This window comes from Astyanax mexicanus, chromosome 4 (genome assembly GCF_023375975.1).
Source record: "Astyanax mexicanus isolate ESR-SI-001 chromosome 4, AstMex3_surface, whole genome shotgun sequence".
NCBI lineage: Eukaryota > Metazoa > Chordata > Actinopteri > Characiformes > Acestrorhamphidae > Astyanax > Astyanax mexicanus.
Genome location: NC_064411.1, coordinates 11462185 through 11483933, shown reverse-complemented (window position 1 = coordinate 11483933; position 21749 = coordinate 11462185). Strand labels below are relative to the sequence as shown.

General features: G+C 38.8%; 3 protein-coding genes across 10 annotated transcripts in view; all 3 read right to left on the bottom strand.

Annotated features, from left to right (window-relative positions):
• The window catches only part of LOC125801101 (NACHT, LRR and PYD domains-containing protein 12-like), a 431224-nt gene that overhangs the window by 53512 nt on the left and 355963 nt on the right, over positions 1 to 21749 (bottom strand). The gene's annotated exons all lie outside the window — the stretch shown is intronic.
• Positions 837 to 5272, bottom strand: LOC125801295 (zinc finger protein 484-like). The gene is made up of 2 exons (XM_049477782.1): positions 5177 to 5272; positions 837 to 3003 (listed from the first exon to the last, which is right to left on the bottom strand). The coding sequence occupies exon 2, from the start codon at positions 2837 to 2839 to the stop codon at positions 1736 to 1738; it is 1104 nt and encodes a 367-aa protein (XP_049333739.1). The 5' UTR covers positions 2840 to 3003; positions 5177 to 5272; the 3' UTR covers positions 837 to 1735.
• LOC125801500 (zinc finger protein 239-like) lies at positions 11849 to 20471 on the bottom strand. Its single transcript, XM_049478291.1, has 2 exons — positions 20383 to 20471; positions 11849 to 13741 (listed from the first exon to the last, which is right to left on the bottom strand). The coding sequence occupies exon 2, from the start codon at positions 13594 to 13596 to the stop codon at positions 12862 to 12864; it is 735 nt and encodes a 244-aa protein (XP_049334248.1). The 5' UTR covers positions 13597 to 13741; positions 20383 to 20471; the 3' UTR covers positions 11849 to 12861.

Here is a 21749-nt window from a genome sequence, read left to right as displayed (position 1 = left end):
AGTGGAGGCGGAGAGAGCGCGAGTCAGTCCGGGGAACAGTCTGTCGGAGCGGCGCTGCAGCGGAGAGTTCACGGCTAGCGCAGAGCAGCTAATACACGAGGCTAAACACAGCTAGCCGAGCTGGCTAAGCTAACAGTGCTAACAGAACTTTACTTATAGAGAGATTATCCCAGCTTTATCCACCAGCACACTCTCAGTATGGACTTCAGTGTCCTTAAAATTACCGGTTAGTTTAATTAATACTGATTATTAGTGAATTTAGTTCAGCCTGTGAGGAACTTTTTCCTCCTCGCCTCTCCCGCGCTGCTACTCCCGCATCTCCGCTGTTCTCTCTCGTCCAGTGGGCGGGCCCCTTCCAATCTGGTACTCCACCCTCACCTGTACACTTCTCCCTCAGTATATCCTTTAATCACTTTAAAGTGACCTTCTTGCAAAAACACAAGAAAAAATGAAATATATAATCTGTACTGATTTTCTTTTCTTTTCAAACTATTTACACAAACACAATGACTATTTTGAACATGTTTAGTACTCTTTTAAACCATCACTATGCATTTATAATACTTTATTTATTACTGTATTTATCTATTTTAGAACTAGGGAGTTTTACATTTTTTACATTTGGTCAGTAAAATAGCAAATGCTGTGTTTGGATATTTAACTAGCCTAGCTACCAATAATAATGCACGGTAAAACAGGAAATACTTTGTTTGGACATTTACCTACACTAGCTACCAGTAACAATGGTCAATAACTCAAATGTAGAATTTGGTAATTAAGTGTAGTTGGTGAAGGACTGCTCTTCAAAAAAACAAAACAACCCAACCCACAAGCACTCACAATAAAGAACTTTATAAACATATGAATACAAGTTAAACCCATGTTACTCTACCTTTGGAAGTAATTGTATATTTAACCCTTTTAAGCCTGAACCAATAACAAAAAAAACATATTTTTCCGAATTTCAATCTTAAATTGACTATTGTTACACTTCAACACAAATCCATTTTACACTGGCTTTCTCTGTTGGGCGCCTTTGAGTATTTAACAAATAATAACATGAGACAATCTCAGGCCTATAGGTTTCATGTCCAACATATGTTGAGAAAACACAATGAGATTGCAGATCTGCAATATAAAAGTAGTTTAATAAAACACACAGATGAGTAAATATAGAGGTGAAACAATATAAAGATAATAGTTTGTAGTGGATAAAAACAATTAAGAAACTACATGATTTGGATACTCTTAGTAAATTTTGGAGATCAAAAAACCTTAAGCAACATATAATATTCAATAAGGAAAAGATAAGAGAGCATAAACCTTGAGTAATACAACAACCAAATATCCATCTATATCCCTCTATGGTTACAGATTTTAATCAGAACGAACCATAGACAAATGAGAACACCATCAGAGGGAATGAACGAGCCTGCAACCTTACTGCGCTACACAAGTCTGGAGGGGGTTGATTTCAGTATGGGAACTACGGCTGGAGCGTTTTATTTAACCTCTGGAAAGGATTTTGTTGGCCTCTCTGCGGGTCTGGATGCTCCTCCAGTCCACACGGCAGTATCCGGAACAGTGTCGTCTCTCTCTGTGGCTCTGGGTCTCACTTTTGGGAACACACTCTGGAGTTCCTCAGCTGGTGTTTTCACTTCTTCTTTCATGCAGATGGGCCTAGTGGTAGTGGAAAAGACTTACGATTTGCACTTTTAATTGCCTTCAAACTGAACTAAGATGGAGTTTTCTCTCCTGTGTGAATGCGCTGGTGTTTTTTGAGTTTACTCTGTTGAGTAAAACTCTTCCCACAATCTGAGCAATAAAACGGTTTCTCTCCTGTGTGAATGCGCTGGTGTTTTTTGAGTTTACTCTGTTGAGTAAAACTCTTCCCACAATCTGAGCAATAAAACGGTTTCTCTCCTGTGTGAATGCGCTGGTGTTTTCGAAGATTACTCTGTTGAGTAAAACTCTTCCAACAGTCTGAGCAGTGATACGGTTTCTCTCCTGTGTGAATGCACTGGTGTATTTGAAGAGTACTCTGTTGAGTAAAACTCTTCCCACAGTCTGAGCAGTAATACGGTTTCTCTCCTGTGTGAATGCGCTGGTGTATTTGGAGAGTGCTCTGTAGAGTAAAACTCTTCCCACAGTCTGAGCAGTAATTCGGTTTCTCTCCTGTGTGAATGCGCTGGTGTTTTTTGAAACTACTCTGTTCAGTAAAACTCTTCCCACAGTCTGAGCAGTAATACGGTTTCTCTCCTGTGTGAATGCGCTGGTGATTTTTGAGATTACTCTGTGTAGTAAAACTCTTCCCACAGTCTGAGCAGTGATACAGTTTCTCTCCTGTGTGAATGCGCTGGTGATTTTTGAAATGATTCTGTTGATTAAAACTCTTTCCACAGTCTGAGCAGCAATATGGTTTCTCTCCTGTGTGAATGTGCTGGTGAATTTTGAGATGACTCTGTGTAGTAAATCTCTTTCCACAGTCTGAGCAGTGATACGGTTTCTCTCCTGTGTGAATGCGCTGGTGCAGTTTGAGATTACTCTGATGATTAAAACTCTTCCCACAGTCTGAGCAGTGATACGGTTTCTCTCCTGTGTGAATGCGCTGGTGATTTTTGAGATTACTCTGATGATTAAAACTCTTCCCACAGTCTGAGCAGTGATACGGTTTCTCTCCTGTGTGAATGCGCTGGTGCAGTTTGAGATGACTCTGTTGAGTAAAACTCTTCCCACAGTCTGAGCAGTGATACAGTTTCTCTCCTGTGTGAATGCGCTGGTGTTTTTTGAGATCACTCTGTTTAGTAAAACTCTTGACAGAGTGCTGATGTTTCTCCATGTCGGGACTTGGCTTCAATTGTCTGTTAAATGTAGCAAACTGTTTCTGTGTGTTCTGGAGATTCTTCTGCACGGCTTTTGCTTCACCTCTTTCAGCAGTTTCACATTGCTCTTAGTTAAATATCCTGGTTGTTGGTGATGAATTTCAGGAGAATATTTTAATTTCTGGAAAAAACAAAGAAAAATGCCATTAAATATTAAAATAAAAGCAGGTCAATTAACTGAAGAGAGCTGCCTAAATCAGTTAAACTATACTTATAAAACTACTGGGACATCTTCATTTACCATAAAAGCTTCTGTACTTTTATCCCAGTCGAAGTCCATAGTGTAAGGGGGTGCTGGTGGTCCTCCAGCCACTAGAAGGAGGCCACCTTTTGTCACTCATAATAATCAGTCTGACACCTGTTTAGTGCCTTTATAAGGACTGAATAGAATAATAGAATAGAATAGTCCGATTGAGGCCATTTCGAATATTTCTATCCAATTGGATGAGGTGGATAATCCTAGAAATAATCCGATACGAAGAAGAATAACAGCCTTGTAAACACCTGTACCCGATTACATCCCCAATCAGAATGTTTAAGTATGTTTGCGCATGTACCACAGCGTTTTAGGGCCACTCTTAAAAAATAATAATAATAAAACAGTTGACTTTGAGATAAAAGTTTATTAGGAGAGGAGATATATTTGTATTATTTTAGGTAAATTTAACTTTAACCACTTAAGCTGCAGTTTAGGAGCAGAGCAGAGGGAAACGAGCACTCATGAGCTGTTAAATAATCACTATCAGTTATCTGCATGTAAGATGCTGATTATTAATGCTGTAGTGTTACTGTTACTGTACATAATACAGTGTCCAGATTTTCTCGTGGCAGCCTCCTAGAAGACCTGCGCAGAATTTTTTGTTCCTTTTGTTCCATGTAGTTCATATTTAATAAAATATAATAATAATTTTTAATGACTGAAAATGAACTGAATAAGATGAGCTTTCACTTCATTGATCAATAGTACCATTTTGACCACCCCAAAGAGAAGCACTTACTCCATTAAATAATCAATGCTTCACTTTCTTATGATCACCATGAATAATCAAACATTTTTTTACAGACAAAATTTACCATGCAAGTTAACACTGTTCAGAAATTTACACCAAATTGATACAACCCTTTTAACCCTGTAAATGCTAAAGTTGTACCAGATGGACTTGGTCCTCACTGTTGATGGTAAACTTCAAGTGATGCCCCAACTTGTTTGCATTTACATTTGAATTTAGGTAAGATGGCTACAGTTAGAGTGACACTAGAGATAGAAATGTGCACCAGTTTATCAGAAAAATGTATTTCGTTGTTAGAGTCACTTCAAACTACCCCAACAAATAACACTTACTAATTACTATGGAAAGATCAGTGCTGTTGTTAGAGTACCAATTGTAACATTGATTCCAGTAGACACTTTTTTTTTAATCTAAATTTAATTTAAAATATTGTGGTTACATTTTTTTGCATTTACCCTATTGATGTCCTGCAGGTTCTTGAAAAGGAGATCTTACTGCAGCAGATCTTGTTTGTTGCTCACCTTGTCTAAAGTCTTACTATTTATGTATTCTAAAAGCTTTCCATAAATTGAGGTCATTCACACCTACTCCCTGTAAAATCACTCTCGGACATCACAATGGACCATCCTGATTTCTGTATAGAAGGGTACTTCACACTTGTAAAAGCGTTTGAAAATTCATATGCAAATAAAATTTTTAAACTAATAATTATAAAATACAAAACATTTGTTTGAGTTTATTTGTTAATATGATGGTAAAATCTTGTTCAAATGAGTCCAGCAAGCATTCTCATTTTACTACAAAATAGTAGCCAATTTAGACAGAATTTTTGTACACATTAAAGGAAGAAGTTACTGATGTTGAGACTATTTGGGCCAGATTATATCAGGTTCTGTGTAGGAATAAAACAAACTCCCCTGGTTGATTGAGTCACTTAATCCGCCTATTATGTTTGGGGTAAATTTTACCCCTTTCAATGTTTAATGCATTTATTTAAGTAGTTAATCTCATTTTATTTACCTTTTTATTTATATATTTGGTGAAACTCTGGTTAATAAAACTAAAGTAAAACAAAATACCCAAATAAAACAATTCTTGGTTTAAACAATTAGTATGAAACACTCAACTGAGAAAACACACCTCCAATAAGAGGTAAAACACCCAGATAAACAGTTCAAGCGCTTTTTGTTGGGCCGGTACGTTGGTGCACTTATAACTCCACTCAGTCAGCGAAAGCGAAAGTGAATCGAATGAGTCAACCGAGTCAGTTGATTCGTTACTCACGGTTCACACAGAGCTCGCGGACATGGCGTCCTCAGTAGCCATGACAACAGACTCCCGGTTCCCGGTGCTCCCGGTCAGAACGCAGCAGTCCCCAGCACTCACAGCGGGAGACGACGCAGTGCACGAGCGCCGGGAAGATCAGAACACCCTCCGCGTTCAACTCACACGCGAGGTCCGGCCGAGCTGCTGCAGACAGGCGCGAGGAAACTCAGCAGCAGCAGCTCTCAGTCCGCGGAGAAGCGCCTTTACTCCACAGTCCGGCTGAACTGCCTCTTCAGAGGTTCCGCAGTAAAACTGAACTGAACGCTGCGGTTTAGAGCACTATACAGTACAATAGCACTGTAACTGTGTTATAGAGCGGATAACAAGTAAATAAAAGCGCTCCGGAGAGTCTAAACACAACTTCTCTCCTCACTTTCTCTCTCCTTCTCCTCCAACACACACCCACAGACACTCACACTCCCCCTCTTAGCCCCGCCCCTACTCAGCGCGGATTGGATAGAAAAATGTCTGTCGAGCTTTTCACTCGTATGATTGGCTGAGCTGAACAGGAAACCAGCAGGAAAAACCCGCGAAATAGAAAAGACACATGGGAAATGGAGTTCGTTTACACTTAAGATGAAAAACTAAGAAAATAATACAAATACACAGGATATTTTTAAGGGTCCTAAACAGGTATCTAATGTTATCTAGCTAGCTAATGTTCCCAGTGCTTTTTTAACCCGTGTATCTAATGTTATCTAGCTAGCTAATGTTCCCAGTGCTTTTTTAACCAAGTATCTAATGTTATCTAGCTAGCCAATGTTCCCAGTGCTTTTTTAACCAAGTATCTAATGTTATCTAGCTAGCCAATATTCCCAGTGCTTTTTTAACCCAGCTAGCTATTGTTACCAACAATTTTAACCGGTACCTAAAGACAACACAGCTAAACACGACAGCGAATACCTTCACCAAGCCAGGACATATTTAGTTCTTTTAATTTGGATACAAACTTGTCTGCACTTCTTCCCAAGTGAGAATGTGGACATTTCAGACATGAGTAGACGCTGCATTGTCCGACATCCATCCATATGCGTTTCTTTTCATATTTTATTTTAAAGATTCAAACACATTTTCTATGATTGAGTTAACTAAAATGTCATTTCTGGAGCTGTGATGGTATGTAGATGCATGAAATAAGTCTCCACTGATACTGTATATTGTATGAAATAATAAAATAAGTTATTATACTAAAATAATCAACAAAAACCCGGGTTTTCTTGTGAGAGAGAATGTTAGTTAATCTTGTCTTGTGCTCTCTGCCTCTTCACCGACCAACTCAATCTGTAAAACCCAAGGTCAGGTCGAGAGTTCACTCTCTCTCCAGCATGTACAACATAGATATAGAGATGATGAAACTGTGGGTGACATTAGCTTCTGTAAAACTGCAGCAGGTCTTGGAGCTGCTGCTCTGAATCTGCTGGTGTGAGCTTCTGCTGCTCTCTGGCTCTGCAGATGAAGTTGGGCTTTAACCCGATGCTGTGATTCGCCACCGTGTCAGCTATATTAATTTAGTAAACAAATCTTTTATAAAGTGGTGTAAAGGAAAAGGTTTCGGACATCGTTGGTCACGTGATCAATGTAGCAGGAATTTGAAAAAATAAAACAGCAGCTAGATCTTAAAATGCCTTTTTATTGTATATAAGTACAAGTATATGTTGGTAAGTTAACCGAACACCCTTCACTTATACATGTTTCATTCAAATTTAAATCAGATAAAGATTTAAAAGGTAAAAAATTGTAGTTTTATGAATTAATATTACTTAGAAGTAGTGCTGGGCGATATGGGGAAAAAAATCACAATAATGATATATATCATGATATACCACATTTATATAAATCAATTATTGATAAATTAACAAACACAAAATGAGGGTGTTCAATCTGTAATTTCAGTTCGTTTTAGTTTTTCTTTTATTTACCGTTTTAATTAGTTTCAGTTAAGGAGAAGTTTCCTTAACAATAAGTCTTGGTTACATTGCTATATGGTAATTATCATGCCATAGCTTTGTATAAAATGAAAATAGTATTAAAAAACAGATGACATCACAGACTATTTCCTGGAACCCGACCCTAGGAAAGCGACGTGCTCATCCGCGCGTTTGAAGCTCTGCAGGGGGATTAACGGGTGCACGGCTTGCGGGGATCTGGCGCTAATTCTAATGCTTTGGGGCTGCGTGAGGTTCAGTCTCTCAGCCTGCCAGTCAGACTACAGTGTCAGCATATAAATCAGGTGCATTTTCGTACAGGACAAACCATTCAAACATTTGGATGAGCTCTCAGCACCTGATTAAAAAATCACACAGTGTCTGTCTGGCTTAGATACAGCTATTAAATGAATAAATCAACATTCATTTAAAAGACCAGGGAGACGTTCTGTATGCTAACAAGCTAGACGCTAATAAGCCAATACCATTCAATAAAAACAGAAAAATTTATATAAAATAGGAAAATAACCAACTAAACTAAGCCGAAAATGCTAAAAGGAATATAATCTAACGAATTCCTAAAGATCAAAACAAAATAGTGAATCCTCAAAGCAGTAGCTTATAGACAGTATATGAATCTTAATTCTAATAAACAAGGCATATTTCGCCCTAAATGTTTATTTCCTGAGAGGACATACAGCTAAATAGGCTAGATACTGAAAAGCAGAGATTCTAGGCTTTAAAATGCTTATTGGGTGTCAATAAATATTCATAAACACTGCAAGATATTAGTTATAAAAATTCAGGATGTGTTAAGAGGTTAATGATGTGTTTTGGGCTCTACAAAATAAACTACGCTAAATCGACATTGCAAACGTTGCCTAATAGCTGCAAACTCAATTATTTCCATATCTCTGTTTACTGGCTGCAGCTGGAGTATATCCTCTGGAAAACAAGCTTGCTAATTTTACACATTTGGCAGCTTCTTCTTCCATCTTCTTTCTTTTTTTTAATCTGGCCTTTTCGGCTCCACCGGGCCTCTTTTTACCCTCCATCACAGTCGCAGGGGCGTAGCAGCAAATTCGGGGCCCTGTACACTCTCAGTGACAGTGGGCCCCTATCCATGCCAGGAACGTGAGCAAAAATTTTCATGGGCCCCTCTCTCTACTTGGGCCCTGGGTGGTCAGGTCCACTTTTCCCCCCACTACCACGCCCATGCACAGTCGACTGACACTTCGTGCTATTTTGTTGCTGTATTTAATTTTATCGCTTCAGAAAAGTGGGCGCAACCAACTCAAACATTTGAGAAGGGAGAATTCCCTCAGATGGTTGAACCCATCTAATCTACTGTGAAGTAAGGCTGTCAAATGAATAGAGAATGCATACGTAGTTGAATGGAAATGAATGCAAGAATAAGATTAGAAGTGACGGGTAAATTGTTTTTTTCCGTCCAACCGGCCCAAACTCGAGCCGGCCCATCAGGAATCCTCCCGAATCCAGGCCTGTGCGTGTGAGAGAAAGACAGAGAATTCACTCCATGCTGTGTTTTGCTGCTCTCATGCACAGGTACTGCCACAGTTTACTGTTTAAGTGAACCACTCTATTGTTTAATTGCAGCAGCTGTTTATTTTTATTGAGAATTGTTTTGTTGTATGAAATTAATGTTCAGAAATAGAAAAATGTGTCATATTTGGAATCATTTCTATATGTGCATAGTACAATATAATGTGTAATATTTTATTTCATAGCTAAAAATATATTTGTGATAAGAAATGTTTATTTTTATAACACAGTATTGTACAATTTGTACTGAAGTATTTTTATAAACCCTATTTTATTATATGTAATTGTACACTGGATACAGAAAAACAGAACACACAGTATTGCATATGTAATGCTCATTTCACGCTAAATATCACTGAGGAGAGCTGCATCTGTTTTTGTGAGAAAGACAGAGAATTCACTTCATGCTGTGTTTTGCTGCTCTCATGCACAGGAGAGGCAATAAAAACCCAATATATGGCAGAGTGTGTCCAGTCTTTCCATTCCTTGGAAGTCACAACGCAGAGGGTATCAACACTCGAGGGGCATGGCTAATTCAACTGGGGCGGAATCAGAGACAGACACACACACAAGCCGGCTACATGTGGATTAGGGAAGATATAACTGTGGACTGAAAAATGTGCCTTTTACTGTATGTGTGTCCAGTACATACCCGCCATTTCTAATGTTCAAACCTTTTTAAATGAATATACTACAGGAAACTGAAGAGAAACATGAAAGAAGAATCATCACAGTTGTTGGAGTGGCAGAGTCTGATGATGGAAATGTTCTCCTTCTAACAAAAGAGAGGAGCTGAGTGTACCCCCAGGGCTCTCTGGGGGTACCATCACTGGGTGCAAGAACAACAATGAAGTAGATGGGGGTGTGGACAGAGCAAAGCAGTTTAACAACTTTTACAACAGGTTTGACTGTCCTGCTCCTGCTGCCCCCTCCTCCTACCCTCCTGCATCATCACCATCATCTCCACCATCACCATCATCACCATCTCCATCACCTTCAACTCCAGCTCCACCATCTTCATCACCACCAACACCCTCTCCTCCATCATCATCTTCATCACCCTCACCTCCACCATCTTCATCACCACCACCATCACCCCCACCATCTTCTTCATCATCATCACCACTGTCAACACTGGCAGACAAATCTGCTCCTCCAGTCCACCAACCTTTACTGCAGACCAGGTCAGGAGACAGCTGAGGAGACTTCACCCCAGGAAAGCAGCTGGCCCGGACAGTGTGCGCCCCAGAATGCTCAAGGCATGTGCAGTTCAACTGGGTGAGCCCCTCAAACATGTGTTTAACTTGAGTCTGCGTCTAGGGGGAGTTCCTGCCACGTGGAAGACAACCTGCTTCGTTCCAGTTCCCAAGAACACCCGAAGGAGCTGAATGACTACAGGCCGGTTGCTTTGACATCTCACGTGATGAAGACCATGGAGCGACTGCTGTTGGACCACCTCAGACCTCAGGTCCACCATGCTGAGGACCCACTGCAGTTTGCGTGCCGGGAAAAGGTGGGAGTGGAAGATGCCATCCTCTATCTTCTGCACAGAGCTCACTCTCATCTGGACAATGGGGGAGGTGCTGTGATGGTCATGTTCTTTGACTTCTCCAGTGCCTTCAACACCATCCAGCCCCTACTGTTGAGAGGCAAGCTGATGAAGATGGAGGTGGACATGCACCTGGTCACCTGGATCACTGACTACCTTACTGGGAGACATGTCAGGATCCGGGACTGCTCCTCTGATACAGTGATCACCAGCACAGGAGCACCACAGGGGACTTTTCTCTCTCCAGTCCTGTTCACACTGTACACATCAGACTTCAAATACCACTCGGAGTCATGCCACATGCAGAAGTTCTCTGAAGACACTGCAATCATGGTGATGAGAGGGAGTACAGAACCCTGGTTGAGGAATTTGTGGTTTGGTGCAAGACGAACCATCTGCAGCTGAATGTCTCCAAAACCAAGGAGATGTGCATAGACTTCAGGAGGTCCAGGCCCTCTGCTCAGCAAACAATCTCCATCGAGGGGGTCGTTGTGGAGGTGGTCAAATCTTACAGATACCTTGGTGTGCATCTGGACGATAGGCTGGACTGGTCAGTGAACACTGACTCTCTCTACGGGAAGGCACAGAGCAGACTGTACTTCCTCAGAAGGCTCAGGTCTTTCAACATCTGCCAGAAACTCCTGCTGATGTTCTACCAGTCTGTGGTAGCCAGCATCCTCTTTTACGCTGTAGTGTGTTGGCGAGGCAGCATCAGCAAGAGGGACGCTGGACGACTGGACAGGCTGGTGAGGAAAGCTGGTTCTGTGTTGGGACTAGAGCTGGAGTCCTTAACACCACTGGCGGAGAGGAGAGCCCTCAGCAAGCTGCTGAACATCATGGACAATGTTCACCACCCTCTGCACAGCACCATCACCAGGCAGAGGAGCTCATTCAGCGGCAGACTGCTGTCCCAGTCCTGCTCCACAGACAGACTCCAAAAGTCTTTTGTCCCTCAGGCCATAAGACTTTTCAACTCATCTCAGCACAGCAAACTGAAGACTCTGTGACACTTTTTCTTTCCAGCAATTCTGGCCACACCATGGACATACTCCCATCTATTGTCACACTCTCAGTCTTGCTGATGCCCATAACACTATCTTTATAGTTCTACTCTATTTTGCACTAGTAGTTCATTCACTAGTTCATTCATCTACTGTTTACGTATCATTTGCACTGCTAAATTTAAATTATTATATAACTGTATTTGCACTTTCTGTATGGCTGACATCAGTTATCCTTATCCTTACTTTATGCACATTTATGTATCATTTATATTTTATCTTTTTGTAACTTTGTGTACTATACACACCTGCTCCTGGATGTCAAGAATTTCCCCTCGGGGACCAATAAAGTATCTATCTATCTATCTATCTATCTATCTATCTATCTATCTATCTATCTATCTATCTATCTATCTATCTATCTATCTATCTATCTATCTATCTATCTATCTATCTATCTATCCTTTGGGTGACTGAGTATATACACAACAACAAATAATAACATACAAAAATCTCAGGCCTATAGATTTTGTCAAACATATGTTGAGAAAACAGAGATTGCAGATCTTGCAATATAAAAGCTGTTTATTAAAACACAGATGAGTAAATATAGATGTGAAGCAATACAAAGGTTATAGTTGGTACTGGATAAAAACAATTAAGAAACTAAAAGATTTGGATATTCTTAGTAACTTTGGAGATTAAAAAACCTTAAGCAAGATACGATATCTAATAAGAAAAAGAGTATAAAACTTGAGCAATACATCAACCAAATATCCATCTATATCCCTCTAAGGTAACAGATTTTTAATCAGACTGACTGAACCATAGAAGAAGAGAAAACCATCAGAGGGAATAAATAAGCCAGCAATTTTACTGCACTACATAAGCCTGGAGTGGGTAGATTTTAGTATGGGAACCATGGCTGGAACATTTTGTTGGCCTCTCTGCAGGGTCTGGATGCTCCTCCGGTCCACACGGCAGTACTCTCTATGGCTCTGAGTCTCACTTCTGGGAGCACACTCACTCTGGAGTGGCTCAGGTGGTGTTTTCCCCTTCTCCCTTCATATGGGCTGCCTGGCGGTCAATAGCGATAAGCTATGCTAAGCTTGGGAAACTGAGGATGGCTTCCACAGAGTAAAAACAGAGATACTAGAAATGAATGGAAATAATTAAATCTGCATGAACTAGAAAAGGGATTAAATGCATTCAAAACCTTCTAATCATAAGCGCTGAAGGTTTGATCCCAAACGCTTAGTTGCAGGCTAAGAATCCTACTTTACTCCTAACAACTACGACATTTAAATTTGATTTACATTTAAAGACTAATTATGCTAATCTAACATCTGGTGCAAGCACTGGCAGTGCCCTCACTCGAACTCGAACGACCTTCCCTTCTTCAAAACTGAACTCCTACCATAACTACCCTAAAAACTGAGCTCTGTCTCACGAACAATGTCCTGGAATATCAAACATACAAGAAAACATAATATTAAATTCAATAAACATAATCGCTGGATAAGAATAATTTTACTGAATCTGTAAAATCCTTCCAAGCGACAAAGTGAAACATTTGTGTAGGATAAGGTGTTCTGTCCGAAAGATTTACGATTTGCACTTTGACTTGCCGTGGGACAAATTTGGGATAATTTTCTCTCCTGTGTGAATGCGCTGGTGAATTTTGAGGTTACTCTGTTTAGTAAAACTCCTCCCACACTCTGAGCAGTAATACGGTTTCTCTCCTGTGTGAATGCGCTGGTGTTTTTTGAGGTTACTCTGTTGAGTAAAACTCATCCCACAGTCTGAGCAGTAATACGGTTTCTCTCCTGTGTGAATGCGCTGGTGACTTTGAAGAGTACCCTGTCGATTAAAACTCTTCCCACAGTCTGAGCAGTAATATGGTTTCTCTCCTGTGTGAATGCGCTGATGCAGTGTGAGATGACTCTGTTGATTAAAACTTGTGCCACAGTCTGAGCAGGAGTACGGTTTCTCTCCTGTGTGAATGCGCTGGTGTTTTTTTAAATGACTCTGTTGAGTAAAACTCTTTCCACAGTCTGAGCAGTAATACGGTTTCTCTCCTGTGTGAATGCGCTGGTGTTTTTTGAGAGTACTCTGTAGAGTAAACCTCTTCCCACAGTCTGAGCAGTGATACGGTTTCTCTCCTGTGTGAATGCGCTGGTGTATTTTGAGATGACTCTGATGATTAAAACTCTTTCCACAGTCTGAGCAATAATAAGGTTTCTCTCCTGTGTGAATGCGCTGGTGTATTTTGAGATCACTCTGTTTAGTAAAACTCTTGACAGAGTGCTGATGTTTCTCCATGTCGGGACTTGGCTTCATTTGTCTGTTAAATGTATCAAACAATTTCTGCGTGTTCTGGAGATTCTTCAGGGCGGCTTCTGTTTCACCTCTTTCAGCAGTTTAACATTGCTCTTAGTTAAATACCTGGTTGTTGGTGATGAATTTCAGGAGAATATTTTCATTTCTGAAAAAAAAAAGGAAAAATGCAGTTGAATAATAAAATAAAAGCAGGACAATTAATTGAAGAGAACTGTCTAAATTAATCAGTTACACTATATTGACAAAACTACTAGAACACTGTACTGCAGCGTTTCTCAACTGGTGGGTCGCGACCCAAAAGTGGGTCGCGGACACGTTCTGGGTGGGTCGCGGACAGCTTTGCAAAAAAAAAAAAAAAAAAAAAAAAAAAAAGATTATGCTCGTCTGATTTTTTAACGGTCTTTTATCTTGAAAATCTTGAAATGAGACAGAGAGACACGCGTTAGTTTGTGATGACGTTCGGTGAGAAGATGGCGAAACGCAAATACAGCCCGGAGTATCTGAAATGTGGGTTTTCGTTCATTGAGGACAAACAGGGTCAGAAACCCCAGTGTGTCATTTGCAATGAAGTGCTGGCACATGCGAGCATGAAACCCTCCAAACTAATGAGACATCTACAAACGAAACATCCCGCATATAAGGACAAGCCGGTGGAGTTTTTTCAAAGACGACTTCATGAGCTAAAGGCATCAAAGAAGTGTCTGACAGCATCGTGCTCCAAACAAGAGCAAGCGCTCCGGGCGTCTTACCACGTAGCTTTCCGTATTGCGAAGGCAAAGAAACCCCACACAATAGCCGAAGAGCTGATTTTACCTGCTGCAATGGACATGGTAAGAGAGGTGCTGGATGGTGTAGCGGCAGACAAACTTAAAACAATACCCCTGTCCAACGATACTATAGCGCGGCGTATTAAAGACATGTCTGATAACATAAAACAGCAGACTACAGCTCGCGTCCAGACAAGCCCATACTTCGCATTACAGATGGATGAATCCACGGACATAGCTAACCATGCTATTTTACTGGTTTATGTGAGACATGTGTGGGATGGTGATTTGCAGGAGCAATTTCTCTGCAGCAGAGAACTCCCCACCACTACCAAAGCAGAGGACATTTTCAACTCCGTGGACTTGTACTTGAGCTCAGTGGGTTTAAGCTGGGAATACTGCGTTGGAGTCACAACTGACGGCGCTGCCTCCATGACCGGGAAACACTCAGGTGTGGTGAAACAAATTCTGACGAGGGCACCTAATGCGACTTGGAACCACTGCTTTTTGCACCGAGAGGCACTGGCGGCTAAGAATATGGTTCCTGATCTTAATGAAGCTTTGCAAGATGTCATCAAAGTGGTGAACCACATAAAACGGAGTGCTAAGAGCAGCCGCTGCTTTTCAAATCTATGCAAAGATTTGGGCTCTGAGCACATGCAGGTGTTGTATCACTCCGAAGTGCGCTGGCTGTCGAGGGGTAAGGTCTTGTCACGCTTTTACGAACTAAAAACAGAAATCGTCACCTTCCTCTCAGAGAACAACTCCGTATATGCTGAACTGTTTCACAATAACACCTGGCTCGCACTTGTTGCATATCTTGCTGATATTTTTGAGCACCTCAACGCGTTAAACGTGTCTATGCAGGGAAAAGGACACAACATTTTTGAACAGTCAGACAAAGTTGTTGCGTTCAAGAAAAAGATCACACTGTGGGTAAATCATTTATCCAAAGACAGACTGGACATGTTTCCAAACGTTCGCCAGGAAGTACAGCAGCTGGACACCACGGCCAAAAATTACCTGAAAAAAACGATCAAGGAGCATCTCAGTAAACTTCAAGCTCGGTTTGACGACTACTTCCCTGAGAGGCACGGAGATAATAGTAATGCCTGGATACGCGACCCTTTCAGCGTCAACATGGAAAGCGTCATGTTACCAAGCAACGAAGAGCATCAGCTGGTGGAGCTGTCATGTGACCAGACACTGAAAAAGAGATTCGGCGACGTAAGTCTTTCCCAATTCTGGTGCAGCGATGTGATGGCTGAGTATTCATCTCTCGCCTCTCTTGCAATCAAAACGATCCTACCATTCAGCACAACCTACCTTTGTGAAAGTGGCTTTTCCACCTTGGTCCAGCTAAAATCAAAGCAGAGAAACAGGTTGAACACTGAGCATGATCTGAGAGTAACTCTGTCTACTGTCACCCCAGACTTTGAAACTCTGATCAAAAGTAAAGTACATGCCCAATTGTCTCACTGATTTTCACAAAAGACAGGTTGGGTGAAAACATCTGGTTTTGTAGATTTATTTATTTTATGCAGTTTTGATATTTATTTTTTTGCAGTAACTTTTACACATGCAGTTGGCATGGTCCTTCTATTTTTTTTACTAAAGAATGCTGAATGCAGTGAAGTGATATATCTAATTTTGTCGCCTTATTTATTTTATGCAGTTTTAATATTTATTTTTTTGCAGTAACTTTTACACATGCAGTTGGCATGGTCCTTCTATTTTTTTTACTAAAGGATGATGAATGCAGAGAAGTGATATATCTAATTTTGTGGCCTTATTTATTTTATGCAGTTTTGATGTTTAATTTTATTGTAGTTACTTGTATACATACAGTTTGCATGGTACCGCACGTTTTTATTACTTTTAAATTCACTTTGAATGCATATGTATGTTTACATATTTTTGAAGTTCACTTTTCAAAAATAAATTTGTTAGTTTGCATTATACAAAAGTGGGTCGCGACTTAATGACCATGAGAAAATGTGGGTCCCGGGCTGAGACCAGTTGAGAACCCCTGCTGTACTGTACTGTACTGTACCTGGTGGTCCTCCAGCCACTAGAGGGAGGCCACTCGCATTAGGCAGACACCTGCTTAGTACCTTTTATAAGGACTGCCCACTGTTCAGACAGTCTTAATTCTGTTCAGGTCTCTCTAGAAGCTGAGAACTTTTAGTTTGAAAGACAGAAAGAAAACAAAATAAAAAAAAATATCCTTAGGTATCCATATTTTAAAGCCTCCTTGGGTGTTCTTCGTTGGCTGCTTTCTGTTTTCCCTTCTTTTGGGTATTCTAATGTTTTCTCCCTTTTGTTAGTTCTGGGTAAAAGACTTAAAGTTGATTTTCAAAAGATACTCGTTTTCCACTTCCCTGAGTATCTTTATTTAAAGGCACACTAGGAAGAATTTCATTGATTGAACTTTTTAAAGAAGTAAAATTACAGCTTCTGACCCCCCCAGCATCTCAATCGGATTCAGGTCAGGACTTTGACTAGCCCACTGCAAAGTCTTCATTTTGTTTTTCTACAGCCATTCAGAGGTGGACTTGCTGGTGTGTTCTGGATCATTGTCCTGCTGCAGAACCCAATATCGTTTCACCTTGAGGTCACGAATAGATGGTCAGACATTCTCCTTCAGGATCTTTTGGTAGACAGCAGAATTCATAGTTCCAATTATCACAGCAAGTCTTCCAGACCCTGACGCAGCAAAACAGCCCCAGACCATCACACTACCACCACCATGTTTTACTGTTGGTATAATTTTCTTTTTCTGAAATGCGGTGTTTCTTTTACACCAGATGTACTGAGGGACACACACCTTCCAAAGAGTTCAACTTTTGTCTCATCGGTTCACAGAATGTTTTCCCAAAAGTCTTGGGGATCATCAAGATGTGTTTTGGAAAAATTGAGACCAGCTTTAATGTTCTTTTTGCTCAGCAGTGGTTTTCGTCTAGGAACTCTGCCATGTCGGCCATTTTTACCCAGTCTCTTTCTGATGGTGGAGGCATGAACACTGACCTTAACTGAGGCAAGTGAGGCCTGCAGTTCTTTGGATGTTGTTGTGGGGTCTTTTGTGACCTCTTGGATGAGTCGTCGCTGCACGCTTGCGGTAATTTTGGGCGGCCAGTCACTCCTGGAAAGGTTCACCACTGTTCCATGTCTTTACCATTTGAGGACAATGGCTCTCACTGTGGTTCGCTGGATTCTTAAAGCTTTGGAAATGGCTTTATAACCCTTTCCAGACTTATAGATCTCAATTACCTTCTTTCTCAATTGTTCCTGAATTTCTTTGGATCTCGGCATGATGTGAAGCTTTTAAGGATCTTTTGGTGGACTTCACTTTGTCAGGCAGGTCCTATTTAATGATGTCTTAATTGAGAACAGGTGCGGCAATAATCAGGCCTGGGTGTGTCTAGAGACAGTGTACTCAGGTGTCAGAAACCACAGTGACGGTATGTTTTAACAAGGGGGCAATCACTTTTTCACACAGGGCCATGTAGGTTTGGATTTTCTTTCTCCCTTAATAATAAACAACTTCATTTAAAAATAGCTTTTTGTGTTTACCTGTGTTGTCTTTAACTAATATTTAAATTGGTTTGATGTTTCAAAACATTTGTGTGACAAACATGCAGAAAAACACACTTTTCATACCACTGTGTGTGTATATATATGACACATTTTAATTTGTTTAATCATAAAAGATGTGTTTGCAATATATTTAAATTTAAATGCATATGGCCTAGGGGTGTGCCATATCGTGTCATACGCACTAATATTGCCAGCATTTTGAAATATTGTGCCATATCACCCACCCCTAATTATCATATTTTTAAACTGTTTTTAGCAAAAGAAAAATTCACACTGTTCTCATTTCCTCATTTTATATCTACTAGAGACAGATTATATCTGTCCAGTATCATTTAATTTACTTTAATCCTGGACATATATATCCATATATCTATGGAGATATTCAGAGTGCATTATTAGAATCATGACATTCTGGATCATTGACTACTCTTACAAATCTGATCAAATTCTTGTATTATTTAATATCTCATATATTCATTTTGTTGCAGTAGTGTATTTTAAAATTATATTTATTTAATTCAGTAACGTTAGCTACCAGTTATAAAATGCTTGCAACTTTAGCTAGCTAGCTAACAGCTACCAATTAAAAAATGGCTGGTACCTTTAGCCAGCAAGCAAACTTTAGCTAGCAAGCAAACATTAGCTACTGATTATAAAACGCTTGCAACTAGCAAACATTAATTATTGGTAAAAAAAAAAAAAATAAAAGCTTGCAGCTAGCTAACATTAACAACCTGTTATAATATGCTTGCAACTTTAGCTAGCTAGCTAACATTTAGCTACCGGTTATTAAGCGCTTGCAACTTTAGCTAGGTAGCTAACATTAGCTACCAATTTAAAAAATGCTGGTACCGTTAGCTAGATAGCTAGCATTAGCTGCCTGTTATAAAAAATCTTTAGCTAGCTATCTAACATTAGCTACTGATTAAAAAAACACTGGTAACTTTAGCTACCTACCAAACATTAGCTATCTGTTATAAAGCGCTTGCAACTTTAGCTAGCTACCTAACATTAGGTACCGATTAGTAAAAACAAATTCCACCAATAAATTAAATTATGACTTTCTTTATTATGCTTACTTATTAAACATTGCTCAATATTGTTTGACATATCTAGATAGGTTTACCAAAATATTTAAAATACAGATACCACTTTTAATAAGTGTACATCAATTAACTGTGCATCCTTCAATATATGTGATTACTGGAAAACAATGTACTTTTCTTATTTTCTTTTTACTGGAGTGGCTACTGCAGTTAAGACTGAACTGAATAAAAAAATTACAATAAATATTATTAATAAAAAATAATTATAACAACAATAATAGGACTAGCTGATATACTGCTGAGTTAATATAGACAAATATATCTCATTAATAAATAAAAAAAATCCAAACAATAATAATAATAATAATAATAATAATAATAAAAGGATTAGCTGATACACTGCTGAGTAAACAAAAATATCTCCAATAATAATAATAAGAAGAAGATGAAGAAGTATAATCTGATATACTGCTGTGTAAATAAATAAAAATATCAGAGAAGAGAGAAATAAGCTCATAAACTCTTAACTATTACCTAAATCAGTGAATTCTCTACAAAAACACTTTTTAATCTGTCTTATACTCGAATTAATAGCAGTATTTTTAACTTAAAACATGTTTTTAACCACTATTTATTCATAAAACACGGAGCTCAGCACCTACCCGCAGCACAGAAACACACAGACCGCTGCTGAGGTACGGTGGCTCAGAAAGACCAAACGTAGCGTAACTGCAGTTCACCACTAAACAGCAGGGGCCGCCAAAACTTCATTTAACAGCATTAAAGTGCCTCATTTTATAAAGTTCATATAAAACAAAGGTATTTTATTACTCTGTTACACTTACAACAGTAATAACCGCTGTAAAATTATTAAGTTATGCTTTAATTAATTATTAGAAGACAAGTTTATTCATTATTAACCATTAAAATACATTAAACAAATGGCTAATTAGATTATATTAATATGGTTACAGTAGAACTTTATTACTGTGCTACACTTGCTTCAGTAGTAAATATTATAGCCAAATAACAGATTATTATATTCTAATTATTCTCAGTTTTTTGCATTCTGATAAAATATATGATTTTGATGTATCATAACAATGTCCAGTTTCTCAAAGCGCCATGCATTATTATTATTATTATTATTATTATTATTATTATTATTATTATTATTATTATTATTATTATTACATGTATTAGTTAAGGGGCTGTTTAATAAAACAGTGTAGCTAAAGATGAAAAATGATTTTTCAATTATGTTTATTATTACAGTAAAATAGTGAGTTTTCGGTTAAATCATTCAGCTAATAATTATTATAAAAACACTAGAGAGAGAGAGAGAGAGAGAGAGAGAGAGAGAAACTTCTCCATACCTTCTGTAGTTCAGCTGATTCTGCTCTTCCTCCGGTGCTGCGAGAGGAACAGATCCGTGACTTTCCCGTCAAAATAAAAGTCTGCTCGTAAAAATATAAAATTTAAAAGGAGGAGAAGGTCAGGTACGAGGTGGAATTTCACTAATAATAATAATAAGAAGAAGAAGAAGAAGAAGAAGAAGAAAAGGAACATTATGACATCACTCTTTGATCAACTTTACATTGTTAAAAAATACACAATTTAACAACCAGCATCATATGTTACATTAAATAATATAGCTAAAAGCCACAGATCTTTACTGTTCGCCTAGAATAAAACATGCTGTCAGTAGCTCAAAGAAATTTCTTTATAATGCTACTTTTATTAAAGAGTTGTGTCCTGATTCAGAATATATTAATAAAGTGTCAGCGCAAAACTGTCTTTTCCACCAACACTAGTTTTAGTACAATTTCTTACTTTTTCTTTTATCTATATTATTTAATGTGTTTCAGTTTCAAATAGCTATTAATTCGTTTTATACTCTTTATTTTCTCAAACTAGTTTATAGTATTTTATTTACAGACTCAAGACTGATTTTTATAAAATTTTAATAGGGCGTTTATTTTGACAGAAAATCTTTTTGGATTCTGGCCAAGTGTTGCTAGAATCACAAAGGTCCTCTCCATGAAGCTCAGCCTCATCCGGGTTATGGAGAGCCCCGCCCACTCCTAAAACTCTCATTTAAAACACTGTATAACTACTTTTCTGGGGTTTTCCTTTAATTTAACAAAGTATTTCACTAAAATAGAAATAAAAACGTACCTCTATATTTCCATTTTCTACACCTAATCTTTTTATTCAGTAGATTTACTAGCATTACTGCTACTGATGCTGTTACACACAGAGCTTATTTAAAAGGATTAAAACTGCAGCTTAAAAGCTTTAACAATATCTCTGTGGTGATGAAATAGTTATAGTTGTTCTGTTTTTTTCTGTATAGTTGTACAATTTTTATTCTATAAAGTATCAAACATTTATAAAAATACAAATCCAGTACAAAAACATTTGATCTAAAATTCATTTAAAATATTATGGTTATATTTTCTTTGCATTTACCTTCTTGATGTCCTGCAGGTTCTTGAAAAGGAGATCTTACTGCAGCAGATCTTGTTTGTTGCTCACCTTGTCTAAAGTCTTACTATTTATGTATTCTGAAAGCTTTTCATAAATTGAGATCATTCACACCTACTCCCTGTAAAATCACTCTCTGACATCACAATGGACCCTCCTGATTTCTGTATAGAAAGAAGGGTACTTCACACTTGTAAAAGCGTTTAAAATTCATATGCAAATATGAGTTTAAAACTAATAGTTATAAAATACAAAG